This window comes from Cervus elaphus, chromosome 19, assembly GCF_910594005.1.
Source record: "Cervus elaphus chromosome 19, mCerEla1.1, whole genome shotgun sequence".
Lineage (NCBI taxonomy): Eukaryota > Metazoa > Chordata > Mammalia > Artiodactyla > Cervidae > Cervus > Cervus elaphus.
This window is the reverse complement of record NC_057833.1, coordinates 42,976,925-42,993,354: the sequence shown is the minus strand read 5'-3', so window position 1 is coordinate 42,993,354 and position 16,430 is coordinate 42,976,925. Positions and strand designations below refer to the sequence as shown.

Genomic DNA, 16,430 nt, shown 5'->3' with positions numbered 1-16,430 from the left:
AGGGATGGAGGAATGTTTGAATCCTTTAAAACCCTGTCCAGTTAAGAATTGAGACTTCTGTATTTCTTGAGACCAAGTTATTTGGCAAATATAATTAACTTCCTTATAGGCAATACGTACATACATATATATATGTATATACATATACATATATGTGTGTGTATATACATATATACATATGTATACATATATATGTATAGGTATACATATATACATACACACACACACATATATTTGCAAACATTTTGTGTTCTTCCATGTTTGTCTTTCAAAATAAAATGATTTTTGTTTGGACAGACCAAATATTATTTAATACACACATTACATTAAAGTGAAAAGTGAAGTCACTCCGTCGTGTCCGACTCTTTGTGACCCCATGGACTGTAGCCCACCATGCTCCTCCGTCCATGGGATTTTCCTGGCAAGAATACTGGAGTGGGGTGCCATTTCCTTCTCCAGAGGATCTTCCCAACCCAAGGATCAAACCTGGGTCTCCCACATTGTAGGCAGACGCTTTACCATCTGAGCCACCAGGGAAGTCCACTTTACATTAATATTTGTACAAATAATAGTACTTTATAGTTTAATAAGTCTTCACAAAAATTCTATTGTTTATTTTTCAACATCCATGTGAAGGATATATTTTTAGAATCTTCATTTTACAGATGAGAAAAAGGATTACAGTGATTATAGTGGATAACTTCCTTAATATTACAATTTTTCTAAGGAAGGGATGTAACTTGAATCGAGGTCTAATGACTGCAAAGACCATGACTTAAAAAAAAAAATCTTTAATATGCCAGCAATACAGGTGAGGGGCTTTGAAAGAGAAACATGGATTCATAAATAAGATATACAATTTCAGTTGATATAAATCTGACAGGGGTTTTGGATAAGTCCAGATTTGTAGAAAATCTATAAATGATTACTTTTTAAAGATTGATTTATTAAAGTCTAAGTAAAATTAAAGCTAAAGCGACCACTTCCACAATGATTCGCTCTGATTATTATGTAAGACAGACAAAAATTATATTGCACGCAAAGGCAGAGAAGTACAATTCAAGAATATCCCTTATGTGTTGGGAAAGGACCACTGCAAAGAACATACAGCTGCTTTGTAAATGTCAGCTGGACTATAATGTGGCCTCTGTAGAACTCACCTTGATCTGACTCAAAGGCATATAAATGAAGATCACATGTTCAGCAATGTATCATCTCCCAACAACAACACAACTGAAGAGAAATTCCAACAGTACTTTACAGGTACACACTCAGGAGATCCCTAGATCCTATTCCCAATCCCCCCCTGCCCCAAGTCCAAGAAAAGCACACACAGCACTCTCTGTAAGTTTACAAAAGCATTAAATATAAATTTTTTAAAAATTTAGGTTGTCCCTGAAAATCTACTGAATTATTAATATAGTCTACAGAGACAAATCACAATGATAATATTCTGGTCGAAACCACCAGGTTTGAGTCCCAATTTGAGTTAAGTGTAAGGTTTTAAAAGAGGAACACTAAAATCAGGACTTTAGTGTACTTATTTACCACCCTAATGTTTTTCAATTCAAAAGTTTAGAATGGTTATATTTTTATCTGCAATGAACGTGCCTTCCGGCAGAATTACAAAAAAACAAAAAAATCAGATCATATCTCTAAGATTTTAATTAAAGCTGACGAGTAACTCTTTACCTTCGGATCTCTAGTACAGAAAAATACTGGCAATTTTTCTTCTTGAATGATGTATCACATAATTTGATTAGAAAAACCAGGATAAGGAAAATGGCTATCAAAAAAGAGTTGAGCATTTCACATGTGGAAGAACACACCAAGCCACAGTAGAGAATCAATCTGCTTACTAATTGTGTTACAGAGTTGAGCTCTACTCATTTTGAAAGATTTAGAACAGTGTGACTGGAAGACTCAACTATAATAATCCTATTATCTACATACACATCCTTTTCATTCTACTCACCAAAGAAAAATACCTACTTACCTTTTATGATACTATAGAAAAGCAATTGATAATTAATTTTCAGGGGCCTTGGGGATTACTCATCTTAAAATCTTTACTCTCTAGAAGCTGCCTTTAGATTTTATTTGGTTGCTATTTGGTATCCTAAGTATGGTCTCCAACTGAGCTACCACGGAAGCCAAGTTGGTTCAGAGGGTAAAGAATCCGCCTGCAATGCGGGAGACCTGGGTTCCATCCCTGGATTGGGAAGATCCCCTGGAGGAAGGCATGGCAACCCACTACAGTATTCTTGCCTGGAGAATCCCCAGGCAATCCCCAGGCACCTAGCAGGCTACAGTTCATGGGGTCACAAGGAGTCAGATGCCAACTGAGCGACTACGTACAGCACATGGTCCCCAAGCTGAACTACAGTTAAATACTGACACTAAAAACTACAGGAAATATCCGTCCTTTAACATGTCTTTAAAAAGAACTAAATAATACTTGCAAATACTCATTTCCCAACACACTTTTAAGATGAAGAATCACGGTGACCACAAGCGCTACCACCACCACACCACACCACCACCACACCGCAGAAGCGGGCACTAGAGAAGGGATCTCTCTCTCTCAGAAAACCTTCTATGTGGTAGAAATAGCAAAGAAAGCATGAAAAGCAAAAACTCAACAGAAAATCATAATATTCAATTTTGTCACCAGCAGGGTAATCCACTGGCCTAGGTTTAAAAGATAAGAAGCATGGGGAAAAAGCTTTGGTATCCCATCATCTATAAAGGCTGTACCTCCTTTATTATTTGGGCTACTTTGAGGCTTCAAACAGTACTGCCCAGATTTCCTTGAGGCAGAGACTCATCTGCCATTTTTCCTCACCCTAGTTTATGTACTTAGAATGTAATATAACATTCTAAGTAGCAACAGTGCAAAAGAACACATGTCAGATTCTGCTAAACTGTATTCACATTTTACAGCCATAAAAATGACTCTGGTCATCCATCTAAAGAACAGATGGATTCATTAGATAAGATAAAATTCCACCACAAATCTAAATGGGCCCTAGAGTCACTTTACAGACAAATTTAAAAGGTGTCTTGCAACTGAGTCTAAAGACAGGTATTATTACCTCCATCTTCATAATAGTAACTATCACCATAAGCACTGACTCCAGAAGACTCTGGAAAGTGTTTCTTTCGCTTTTTCTCTTCCTGTAACTCCTTTTCTTGCAAGAGTCGAGCAATGTCCTGCAAATACAGAGAGAAGAAAAATAAATACTTCGGAGAAAGAACAAACGCCATACAGTAACCCTGCAGGTCAGTGGTTTGACATTCCATTCCCAGGCTTTTGTGGCTCTGCCTATGGTTTTCCAGACCTTCTGGTATTACGCTCACACTGTCCAAATGTCAAGGACGACTGCTCAACAGGAAGCACACAAGATGAGGGAGAAAGGTTTCTTAACTAAATTTAAATCTAACTCAGCCTGAAGATAGTCAAATACAATATTCCTAAAACTGGTTATGGAACAGAAGTTTTCAAATACATATTTATGGGCCCTTTTTCCAAGATGATGATTCACTAAGTCTGAATGAGGAAGACTGCCATAATCTATAACTTTTTTTAAAATTTATTTTAAATTGGAGGATAATTGCTTTACAATATCGTGTTGGCTTTTGCCATACAACAACATGAATCCGCCACAAGCATACACATGTCCCCTCACTCTTGCACCTCCTCCCCACGCCTCCAGGTTGTCACAGAGCGCCACGCTGAGCGCCTGTTTTATACAGCGACTTCCCATGAGCTATTTATTTTATATATACTAATGTATAAATACACTGATTTCATTTCATTTAAAAAAAAGTTTTTTAAAGAATCTTTCAGCTGATTGTGATTTAGCTTTGCGTTAGAGGACGGCTGTCTTAACTAAAAAAAAAAAACAAAACAGAAAACAGTCCTCCTCCTGTCTCCCCTGTGCTCCATCTCCAGATGAGTTTTCAGCAGCTGCTGAGTGGCAAATAACATTCTGATTTCATCCCCTAAAAGATCACCACCCACTTTGAAAACAAGAAATACACAAATAACTGTAACACAACCAAATTGTAAATGCCTCAAAAAAAGGGGGAGAAATGTCTATGAGAGCACCAAAAGGGGAATACTACTTCTGTTTATATGAATTGGTTCAAGGCTTTGCATTAATGTTAGGTTTTAAACAAAGAACTAGATTCCAATAAGCAAGGGAAGATATTCTTTGCTGAGAACACCACCAGCAAAGTTATAACTTTTTTAATGGGCATCACTCTAGAAAACAACCAACAGTCCAATTAGAACACTGGGTGTGTGTTTAAAAAAAAAAAGAACACTGTGTGTGGGGTGTTAGAGAAAGATGAGGTTAGAAAAACAGAGGCTGGATGCTAGGCACCCTTTACAGTCAATTTTAAAAAGTCTGGAGTCTATAATGTAAGGGATGAAAAGTTGCTAAAGATTTTGAGCTGGCAAGAGATAGAGTTCAGAATTTGAAGATTATTTCTATAAAAGGCCCAACAAAAATAGCACATAAACTTTGTTTTTGTACACTTTTTAAAAAAGAAAATCCCTAGATGTTACTAGATTCTTAAAGATCTTACAAATAAGGCAACAATACCCACTGATACAAATGGTAATAAAAATCACAGGCAGTTTGAGGGGCTTACTTCTGAGGCAAAAATTAATTACCATTCTTTCTTCATTTTTCTGAATAAGTCAGATGAAGAATATACTAAGACTGCAAGGCAAATAAAATTCATCTGAATGACTTAATTTCTCTTATATTAGTGTAGAAATAAGCTGGATGTTGAGGCTAGATGAATTAGCAGAGGTCATCAGTATACTTGGAGGGCTTCCCAGGCAGCTCAGCAGTAAAAACTCCACCTGCCAATGCAAGAGATGCAAGAGACTTGGCTTCGATCCTTGGGTCAGGAAGACCCCTTAGAGAAAGAAATGGCAACCCACTCAAGTATTCTTGCCTGGGGAATTCCATGGAGAGAGGAGCCTGGGGGGCTACAAACTATGAGACTGTAAAGAGTCGGACACAAGTCGACTGAGTGCCTAAGCACGCACATATGCACACACACATCCATGTACGTGGCTTTTAATGCTCACGAAATAGGCCTAAATTCAAACTTATATTATTAACATATATTCTGTAACTGACTTCTATGCTGGAAACTTCTCATGAAACTGTGTAAACATATGTACATATATTTGATATATGTACATATGTTTACACATATGTACATATATTTGATAAGTTCCAGTTCAAGTCAGAGATGCTTCAGAGACACTGGAAGAAAAACATTTAACTATTAAAATGAATTTCTTTGGGCCTGAATTCTTCATCTGTAAAATGAAGAGTCTGAACTAGTGAACCTTAAAAGTCAAATATCTTGACACCCCACTACACATTTTAATAATTCTGGAAATGTTACTGGGTGCCCTCCTCTGTGCCAGGTTCATTACATTGATGCCTTACAAAGCAATACAGTAATCAGTTAGGAAGAGAGAGCCGTGACAAGATAATTTATCCTCCTCATTCTAATATCTACTTCAGAATTTCCTAAATCCATATACATCTTACTACGAAAGTAAGAAGAAAATGTAAACACTTCCCTGAGTTGTCATGTTGACTGAACACCCAACACTACATTTTCTTAAGTGGTTTGTTTTACTGAAAACAAAAAGTCTCCCTTTATATAACTGAATAAAAATATAAAGGAAAACTGCCAGGTCCAACTGCCAGCCGAAATTATTAAACTGCCCTCCAGGGACTTTATAATTGCTTTCCTGCTATCAAATTTATTCCTAATGAATACACAGTAATAGGGCACTTTCTCAACATGAAGAGCCAAAAATGAACCAAAGAGAAATAAAAGTGATACCCGTTTTGTACCATGTATTAGCTGGTCAAAAGGAGTGCTTTTAACCAAGTAGGAAAATAATAATCACAACGTGTCATGCATCTTAGCACCCAAACCTTTGTTCTTTTAACATCTCAGCTCCTTTGTGAATAAGCTTCTTATGGCTGAGAGGAATAAGAATAGCTAGCGGTATTTGAGGTGGGAAAGGAAAAAGGATTTCAACGGAAATCTGCTGCTATACTATAAACCATGGCTCAGCCAAGTCAACTTTCTTCCCTGCTTTCCAACATTACTGCACAGTGGGTTTAGTTAGGTGATTTCAATTAAAAAAAAAAAACAACTCCCCTGAAACAAGCTAAAGACAGCAATTATTAGTCACCACGCTTGGATGCAGCTTAGTCACCCCTGACATAAACAACCTCCTTGATCCTCTGCTTCCTTCCTGTTAAAGGTTAGTCTACAACAGCACTTCCCAAGCTGTTTCTGAGAACCCTGGTATCAAAGGCTCACAAAAAAAAAAAAAAAAAAAAAAAAAAACCAGAAAACATGTATTATATCGAACTCTTTAAACACATTAGCTCATGTTAACATTCTGATGAAAGAAAAGTAATGTTATCTTCTAGCAACCCAGGAATTTCCAAATTTATTTTGTGACAGAGGTCTTTTTGTTACATAAAATATATACATATATATAAACCTTACTAAATTAGTGTTTGACAAAATATAACTTGGGGAAAAAAACAAATTTATAAGAACTCTGAAATTCTTCTGAAGTCACATTCAATTATTTTTTAATTAACAATATTAATCAGGTAGACTTACTTTGGGTTAATATGCAGAAATAACTGTTGTGCAGAAGACTTTCTCTTTTTTTATTTTTTAGTTGGAGGAAAATTACTTTACAATGTTGTGCTGGCTTCTGCCATACAACTAATCAGCCATCATTATACATATATCCTCTCCCTCTTAAGCATCCCTCCTCTCCTCCCACAGAAGACTTTCTAAGTAAAAACATTTATTGAAATAACACTCAACTCTGGAAAATGGGAAGCTTATGGGAGCTTCTTACTTATGGGAGCATAAGTAAGGGCAGAGTTAAGGATTCCTGGAATGCTACAGGAATGATATGTCAAGAAAACAGATTCACTGATTCGTTTCAATGGCTCAAATATTCTGCTAGAGACCTCCTTCAGAGAAATAAGGTACACAGTCATTATCACTAATGTTCTTGTCCATTAAGTGCTAAAAGAAAAATGATTAACATAATGTAAGATATGCAAAGATGAGTGCTCTAAGAGAGACATTCACACACCAAAGTGCAGAGGAGCCCCATGCAACTTTCTCAAGTAAATACAAATTACTGAACTGTTGGATCCTTTTGGGTACTTTTGTGGTTTATACGATTTTATATCAGGGTTACTTCTCCCTTAAAGTTTTCACCTCTATCATAATAGTAGTGAGATTCAAAATGAGAAAATCTTACGTATAAAGATAACCTAAGGGAGATGTGAAAATGTGATTGTCAAATGACTATCAGAAGAATAAAAAAAAGGAAAGCCATTCCATTAATTTGCTAAACTTTTTTATTACCTAGCAATTACTATATTAACATCTAACTCAATAGGAAATGCAAAGCAGGTATAATCCCAAAAGGGTTACTCTGTAAGGCCAGAAAAACAGGTTAGTACCAAATTCATGGCTATAAAAACACCAATATAACTAGTATACAAAGAGAGAAGAATTTTCTCAACCAGAGGCCTCCCACTCACTCCCCCTATCTGGTTATATTTTTGTAAACTTACTTTTAAAGTGCCACAACATAGGGAGAAAATTAAGTAGCTTAAATTATTACTACCTCAGCTATTTTCTAGATATTACCAATTTACATAAATATATTTTTAGACCATGGATTTCTGATCACATTAAGAACACTATGAAAAAGTACCATGGCTCACACTAGATTAATTTTTAATGTAAACTGGTTACTAAGTTTATCCCTGAATAGTTCACATTATAAATGGCTCCAAATTGTTGGATTAGTGCCACAGATTTTCATTTCATGGTTGGCCATGATACTATTTATTTAAGGAAAAAAAAAAAGCTTTCCCTAAAATAGTTTCACATTCACACATATTTGGACCTAGGTTCAAAGGCACATATGTAAATCAATATTCACATATACACAAAGTAGTTAAGAGTTTTATTTAAGAATCAGTTCAGTTCAGTTCAGTCACTCAGTCACATCCAACTCTCTGCAACCCCATGGACTGCAGCACGCCAGGCCTCCCTGTCCATCACCAACTCCCGGAGCTTACTCATGTCCATTGAGTCAGTGATGCCATCCAATCATCTCATCTTCTGTCATCAACTTCTCCTCCCGCCTTCAATCATTCCCAGCATCAGGGTCTTTTCTAATGAGTCGGTTCTTCACATCAGGTGGCCAGTGTTGAAATTTCAGCTTCAGCATCAGTCCTTCCAATGACTGATTTCCTTTAGGATGAACTGGTTGGATCTCCTTGCAGTCCAAGGGACTCTCAAGAGTCTTCTCCAACACCAACGTTCAAAAACATCAATTCTTCGGCACTCAGCTTTCTTTATAGTCCAACTCTCACATCCATACGTGACTATTGGAAAAACTACAGCTTTGACTAGACAGACATTTGTTGGCAAAGTAATGTCTCTGCTTTTTAATATGCTGTCTTAATATGCTGTTTAGGTTAGTCATAGCTTTTCTTCCAAGGAGCAAGCATCTTTTAATTTCATGGCTGCAGTCACCATCTGCAGTGATTTTGGAGCCCCCAAAATAAAGTCTCTCTGTTTCTACTGTTTCTCCATCTATTTGCCATGAAGTAATGGAACTAGATACCATGATCTTAGTTTTCTGAATACTGAGTTTTAAGCCAGCTTTTTCACTCTCCTCTTTCACTTTCATCAAGAGGCTCTTATTTCTTCTTCACTTTCTGCCATTAGGATGGTGTCATCTGAGTATCTGACATTATTGATATTTCTCCTGGCAATCTTGATTTCAGCTTGTGCTTCATGCAGCCCAGCATTTTGCATGATGTACTCTGCATATGAGTTAAATGAGCAGGGTAACAATATACAGCCTTGATGTACTCCTTTCCTGATTTAGAACCAGTCTGTTGTTCCATGTCCAGTTTAAACTGTTGCTTCTTGACCTGCATACAGATTTCTCAGGAGGCAAGTCAGATGGTCTGGTATTCCCATCTCTTGATGAATTTTCCAGATTTGCTGTGATCCACAGAGTCAAAGGCTTTGCTGTAGTCAATAAAGCAAAAGTAGATGTTTTTCTGGAACTCTTTTTAGTTATTTAAGAATTTTTAGTTATTTATTTTTTTATTTACTTAAGAATAACTAAATTAAATCAACTAAAAACACATTTCATGGCTTGATTAAACAATATTGACAAATGCTAAAGCTGTGACCAAAGAGAAAGATCCCAATAAAATGTGTCCACCTGTATTAACCACAAACTCATGTCGTTATGAGGCAAGTACTACCAGAAACTCAGTCCAGTATTACCAAAGGCTACATGCTCCTTCAACAGGGCACCAAGAAAGAAATGCTACTACTACTATATTCGAGACACCATGTAAGAGTTTAAAAAAAAAAGCAAGGAAGACAGGAGGCAAGGAAAGAGGAGGGAAAGAGGAAAAAGAGGGAAGGAAGGGAAGGAGCCACAATGGTGGTAAGAATATAGATCTTTTTAAACTCCTCAACATCTGTCTCAGCAATGGAAATGCTACCTGCCTTACATTTGTGCTCTGTTAAAAAACACAATAAAATTATATCACAGTGAAGTTAGACATGCTAATTCACCCACAGAAAGTTGTATAACTCTACTTCTCATGTACAATGTTGTTCAGTAAAAATATCTGTCCCAACAGGAAAGAACCTTGAATTCTACATCGGGTTGTTCTGAGTGATTATAAGCTACAAAAGAGAGTTGACTCCAAAAATCTGTAAAAAGAGATCTGGGTGAAAATTCAGAGGGGAATTTTCTATAACCCTGCTGCTGGGTAAGAACTTATTAGCTAAGCAGACTCTATAAGGAAGCAGAAGAGCACAGAGAGAGGGAAAATTTATTAAAAAAAAAAAAAAAAAAAAAGGATCCGGACAGTTGATGAGTAACAGGCAGTGCAAAGTTGGCCAGAAAAATTAGCACTATTGTTTCAGTCTCCTCTATGAGGCGCCTTGGACTAAAATAAACAAATAAGCATTATCATACATCCTTCAACATCAAACTTGACTAATGCAAATTTTATTTAATATTAAAACAGTCTAGTCAGCTGGAAGTCACATTTTTCTACAATTAAAGAACCTCTTGACAGAATAGCCATATTCTAAACTAAGGCATCAGTGAAAAGTCAAAAACATCTGGGAAAAAAAAAAAGTGTTGAGTTTTTAAAGGCTAGTCTCATTAAACCTCCACAACTAGATTTCTCGTCTCATCTCTCCATTGCACTGGACAAGGGGAAACATTTCAGTAGGTCAAATAGTAGTGGAGATAATAGGAAACCTGTAAAGCAAGAAAATCCCTAAAGATTCCTGAAATCATACCATATCAGAATATACGTAACTCTGCTTATTTCACCCCCACCTTTTAATTCAGCACACATCTCTCTATTAGAGAAATCTGAGTTGTTACAAAGGGAGAATGGTGGGGGAAACACCTGGCCAGAAAGCAAAAAGGAAAGAATAACTATTAACTTAATATGTAGCAGAGACCTTAAATACATGATTTTAAACTTCATAGCAGCCCTTTAGGATAATGTAGAGTTATCATGAATTCTTCAGTTTGGAACCTAAAAGTCTACGTGGCTAAATGAGATGATAAAAGTCTCAGCTAAAAGTTAAACAGATACGATTCAAACTCGATAGTTTATGTGTTCTATGTTGTGTCACAGTATACCCAAGTCAGACGCAGTCAGAACTGCAGAGACATTTCTTTGGCATCTTACTATAGCCAGGGACCAGTCTTTCATATACTTCAAGACTTAATTTCTTCATCTGAGAAATGCAGTTATTCACAACACTGCATACTTTATATAGTATAACAATGAGATTATTTATTGTGATCGCTATTTAGATTCCACAGGCATAAAATAAAGTATTTTGTTTTCCCTAATTTTGTTTCCCTGCTTTCCCCTGAACGGAAAGGAAAAATATTACAGGACACCAGGAGCATTTATAAGAAGCCAACTTCATTACTCTGTGATTTTTTAAAATAGAAGCTTTCCTGTCTATAAAACATAATCACTTCTTTCAGCTTCCAGACTCATCTCCAAGGAAGTCTTGACTATAGAGAAGCAACACATCCTGCAGTAAGAAAGAGCTCCTGTGTGGATAACAGGAAGGATGAAAAAGAATCCTTCATTCTAACTTACAGTTCTGATCATCACATAATCATGGTTTGTTTCTTAAAGAAACAGCTAAATACACTCACACCAGGTGTCTTCACACTCGCCTGGCATTGAACAAGGAGTTCCAGAGGAACAGGGTGGCTCAGTAGGAGAAAGAGAAGATGCAGGCTGGTTCACTGATAACCCTGAAATATCTACTCAATAGGGTGATTGTATGTGCCAGTTTGCCCAGGAGAGTACACAAAATTTCGGAGTACACAAAATATCGTATGGTCATTCTACTATTAAAAATGATAAATCATTTTTTTCTTTACTATAAGTCAAGACAATGGCCAAGAATAGCAGAAAAGGTATAAAAAGAGCAGACACACAGTCAACACAATCGTTTGTAAGAAATGCTGAAAACGTAACGCAAAAACAATGATCACTAAGTACAAATTCAAGTCTTTTTACAAACCATACACTACTGCTAATTTTAGTCATTTTCAGCTTAAAAACAATACAATTTAAAAATATATACAGAACTAAATGGATCACTGTTTTCAGGCAGGGTATCATAGGAAAGTGAACCCATTAATAAAAAAGAGGGAGAGCAATGACCAGCCCGTGACTCCTGTTCAGGCTACATTCAAGGTTTGCTCTCCCTTAAGTTGTGGGAATAACCCATAGACAGATATCTTGTATTGAGCTGAATTATCTCTTAAAAATTCAGTTATATCAAGAACTTCAGAACATGACCTTATTTAAAAATAGGATCTTTCAGGTAGAATTATTTAAGAGAAGATCTACTCTATTAGGGTGGGCCCTCAATCCAATGACTGGTATCCTACAAAGAAAACAAGAGGACAAAAAGATACAGGGAAGAAGGCCATATGACAACAAAGGTAAAGACTGATATGATGCAACCACAAGGCAAGGAATGCAGCCTGCCAAGAGCCACGAGAAGCTAAGAGGAGGCAAAGAAGGGATCTCTCCTAGTACGCAGCACTGCCCTGCCAACACCTTAATTTCGATGCGCAACCGTCAGAACTGTGAGAGAATCAAGTTCTACTGTTCTTCGCCACCATGTTTGTAGTGATTTGTTACAGCAGCCCTACAGAAACGAATTCACACTTTTTGTCAAATTAACCATTATCATCTTTTAAGATTTTACCACTTAAACAACAACCAAAAGGTGGTTTGGTTTGGTGGTTTATCAAAATAAACAGTGGTCCATGGAGGGCAACACTTGGACTATGCACCCCCAAAAGGGGAACGCTCTCCTGCCCGCCCAGCAACCCTACACTGTGCCTGTGGACAGAGTCAGAGCTGAGCAGCCCTCCTCCACGAGGCGGAGGGGCATTAAACAAGTTGTACCTCATCCTTCTTCTCCTGAATGCGTCGTCTCTCTGCCTCAATAGCCAGCTTCTCCTGAATCTCCTGAGCAATTTCACAGTCTTGCTGTTCACTAAAAAACAAAGGAGAAAACAACATGAAGGAAGGATACAAGGAATGATTTGTCTAACCACAACACAATTCACTGAATACTCACTATGAGCCAGGGCATATTTTTATCTCACTCAGTCCTTACAATAATGATGCAAAGAGGTCAATACCATCACATCCTATAGCTAGAAAAACTTGAGGCCCAGAGTAGTAAAATCACTTCCCTACGGTCACAGAGAAAGTAAGTGGTAGGATCAGAATCTGATCCCCAGACACTACAATGGAAAGCTCCAGGCCTTTCTTGTATGATCATATCACAGGTTTAATTCCTGGGTCATGCGAAGATCCCCTGGAGAAAGAAATGGCAACCCACTTCAGTATTCTTGCCTGGAGAACACCATGGACAAAGAAGCCTAGAAGTCTACAGTTCGTGGGCTCACAAGAGTCAGACATGATTTAGTGACTAAACCATCACCACAGTCCCTCAAGATTCTGCAAAGGAGATGTACACTATGAGAATAAGATCCACAAATATCCAAGTATGCACAAAGTACGCATAAACAAAGTAAGAATGAATTCACTAAAATGTCAGTAATACTGTGGTCACTTAGAGGTGGTGGTATGACTTCAAAACAGTTTTTATAAATTTTTAATTAAATATATTTTTTTCAGTTTCAGTAAAACTTTAAAAATGGCGGGGAATGTATATTCCACAGCTTCAGGTGCCAGGAGAAACCTCTGTGGCTGATGCCAGTTCTCTTAACTCTCAGGCCACTAAGGCAACCAAAGGTTGTAATACTGCGGCTACCATAGTTTTGTTTTGTATCGGCATTCGTGCACTCAAAAAAGACTCACACAACATGTGCTGTTATCCAGGCGCTGTGCTCAACACTGAGGATACAAAACTAAATAAATCTCCATCCTGTGCTCAGAACCCCACAGTATACTTTGGTGGGAGAAACCAGACACATCATTTTGTGGGGAGAAACACGTCCTTTCAAACAGCACAAATGAAGCAGCAGTTTCAACAAGAAATGGGGTTTGGATCTCTCAGAGACAGTCTTTTGGTTTCAGGTTTCAGGAACAGTCAGACTAGACCAAGTTGCATTAGTTGTGTCCAACTTTTCGCAATCCTATGAAATGTAGCCCACCAGGCTCCTCTGTCCATGGGATTCTACAGGCAAGAATACTGAACTGGTTGCCATGACCTCCTCCAGGGGATCTTCCTGAGCTCAGGAAAAGTTAACAGGCAGCTTATAACTCTACAGAGTGTGATAATGCTGGTGAGCCAGCGTTTACATGGCCCTTACAACCTTTAGTTGTTTCCTAAAGAGATATACATATGCTTAGAGCTTGCTATCTAAAAGATGCTGGAACAAAACTACAATTGTGGCTTATACATGCAGTTCACTTGCTAAACCAATATTCCCTTTTATTCTTGCCCTGTCAGTTGAACTTAAGAGTATTCAACAAATCTAGTCTTGGTTGTATATTCCCCGTTTTAAAGCAGCCTTTGTACCTGAAAAGTGTTAGGGTTGGGGGTGGCGGTAATATCCTAGCTTCTCTGGAGGAATAGAAATCCACACATTCTATTCTAACAAAAGTGAGGGGCTGAACACTATTCTTGTTTATATAAGGAAATGGTCCTTTTCAACAAGTTTGGAAATAGTTGGAGATGAGAGTAGATAGGTGCACATACAGGGATGTGTATGTACATGTAGAATATGCTTCCTCCCTTTCTGTCCGATGTGCACATTCTACATGTACATATACGTCCCTACATGTGAAGAAGAGAATACATGACAGAGAGCACACTTTTTTAGAAACAACAAGCTTTTTTAGTCACTAGTAGGAAAATTACTGGACAAAATACCTGGAGACCTGATTTCCGGTCCTGCCACTATTAACCAGTGAACCATGCCCTCTCATGTCATCTTATTAGCCACAAAAGTTTTGGGATTTAATGACTTCATGTTACAGATCTAATATTATAGGATTCTGAACCATTCAAACCACAAAATTGAAAATAAAAATCTACTCATTTATTATTTCTATATCCTCTTTTCATTCACTCAGTTTTTTGAACTTACCAAAAAGTATTTATTAATCTAGTTTTAAAAATACAGAATTTTTCATGAACTTGCATGTCACTTTGGCAAGTGCTCAGTTTTTTCCCCTGAGTCCCTTAAAAACAATGGTTATGTTTCATTCATATCTGTGTTCTCTGGTGCCTTGCATGGTGAAAGGGTTATTTAGCAAGAGTCAATAAGAATGTTTATGAACAAAATAAGGAAACTGAATAAAATAATGAATAAAGTCCTCTCTGCAAATAACAGGACAGAAAAACCCTTCCTCAAAGGTGGCAAAAGTAATAGGCTCTCGTGTTTATTTAAATAAGACAAATAAAATAAACAGAAGGGTCCCTTCACTTCTTCCTTCACTCCTTCCTCCTCAAAACAATTCTGTAGTTAAGTCTACCACTACGGATTGAAGTATAGGAACCTCTCTCAAAGAAGAGATGTATTCTGTGAGCTTTCAAAACATTAAAAAAGAAGTTTAAAAAGTCATTATGATGGGAGAGACCTTAGACATGATCTATTTAGAAGGAGATGGAGAAATAATTTTGGTCAGACACTGAAGTTATGAAGAGAAGGGAGGGTACAGTTCAGAACTTTCCAAGAGAGTCTGCCTCTATATAAAAAGCAAGGGGTTCTCGACTTCCCTGGCAGTCTAGTGGTTAGAACTTGGCACTTTTACTACTATAGCATGGATTTGATCCCTCAAGGAACTAAGATCCCACAAGTCAAGTGGCATGCCCCTCCCCCGAAAAGGCAAGGGGTTCAAGGAAAATAAGAGGAACAAACATTACTAGGAAATAGTAAAGGAACCCAGTAGACTTCAGAAAGTTCTGTGACATCCAGGAATTTGCTAGATTCCTGCCAAACCACAGGAGGCAGAGGAGACAGAGATCATCCCCCCAGTGTACAGTTAAGGAACAGTGAGACACGGAGCTGGACCAGATGGCTCAAAGCCATCAGTGACAAGTGCTGAGTCCTGCCAGAAACTGCACGTCCCCAACCTAGAAGGGAATTCCAGCAACAAAGACAGCTTTTTAAAATAAAAAAAACTATGGGATCGTCACTGTAGGATTTATAATCTAATAGTGAAAGGAACCAAAGGGACAGACAGAAAGTCCTCTTCCCTGAAAACCAGTCCTGGCACAATGCCCTCCCACTCCCCAAGTCCTCACAGGTCTTTATAGCGCTTCTGCAGCTGAGCCTGGGCTTTCAGATCTTCCTCTTGAAGCTGCTTAGCCACCTGCAGATCATGCTGGACCAAACGGTTCCGTTGAACATTCGATGCCAAATGATGCTCAACTGGACAGGAAGATTGGAGAGAGGAATTACAATGCTTTGGCTTATTCGTAATAAACTTTTAAGAATAACCTTAAGAAGAGCCTTTCAATTAAAAAGAACTTCACAGCCATCATTTCCACGTATATTCTCAGTAATGCCGTATAATATGCAGCATAGGAGTTGGCACTCCCATCTTTTCATTAAGGAAAAAGAGAATCAGAAAGGTTAAGTCATGTGGATTTGGTCAGCAGTGGCAGTGCCTAAACTTCTACACAAACCATGTAAAGCCAGGGCCGGGGCTCCTCCTGCTCCCAAAGTTGCCACTTCATTTTAAAAACTGCATTTTTCAACACTGAATTTTTATACTGACACACAAATCACAAGTTCACATATATGTACTTTT

At 37.7% G+C, this 16,430-nt stretch overlaps 1 protein-coding gene across 2 annotated transcripts in view; it reads right to left on the bottom strand.

Annotated features, from left to right (window-relative positions):
• CCDC50 (coiled-coil domain containing 50) overlaps positions 1 to 16,430 on the bottom strand; it is a 75,738-nt gene that overhangs the window by 27,758 nt on the left and 31,550 nt on the right. For both annotated transcript variants that reach the window (XM_043873911.1, XM_043873910.1), the window contains exons 3-5: positions 15,922 to 16,048; positions 12,603 to 12,693; positions 3,096 to 3,213 (exon numbers count right to left, since the gene is read on the bottom strand). In XM_043873911.1, the coding sequence (XP_043729846.1) occupies positions 3,096 to 3,213; positions 12,603 to 12,693; positions 15,922 to 16,048 (336 nt within the window). The remainder of the gene's footprint in view (positions 1 to 3,095; positions 3,214 to 12,602; positions 12,694 to 15,921; positions 16,049 to 16,430) is intronic.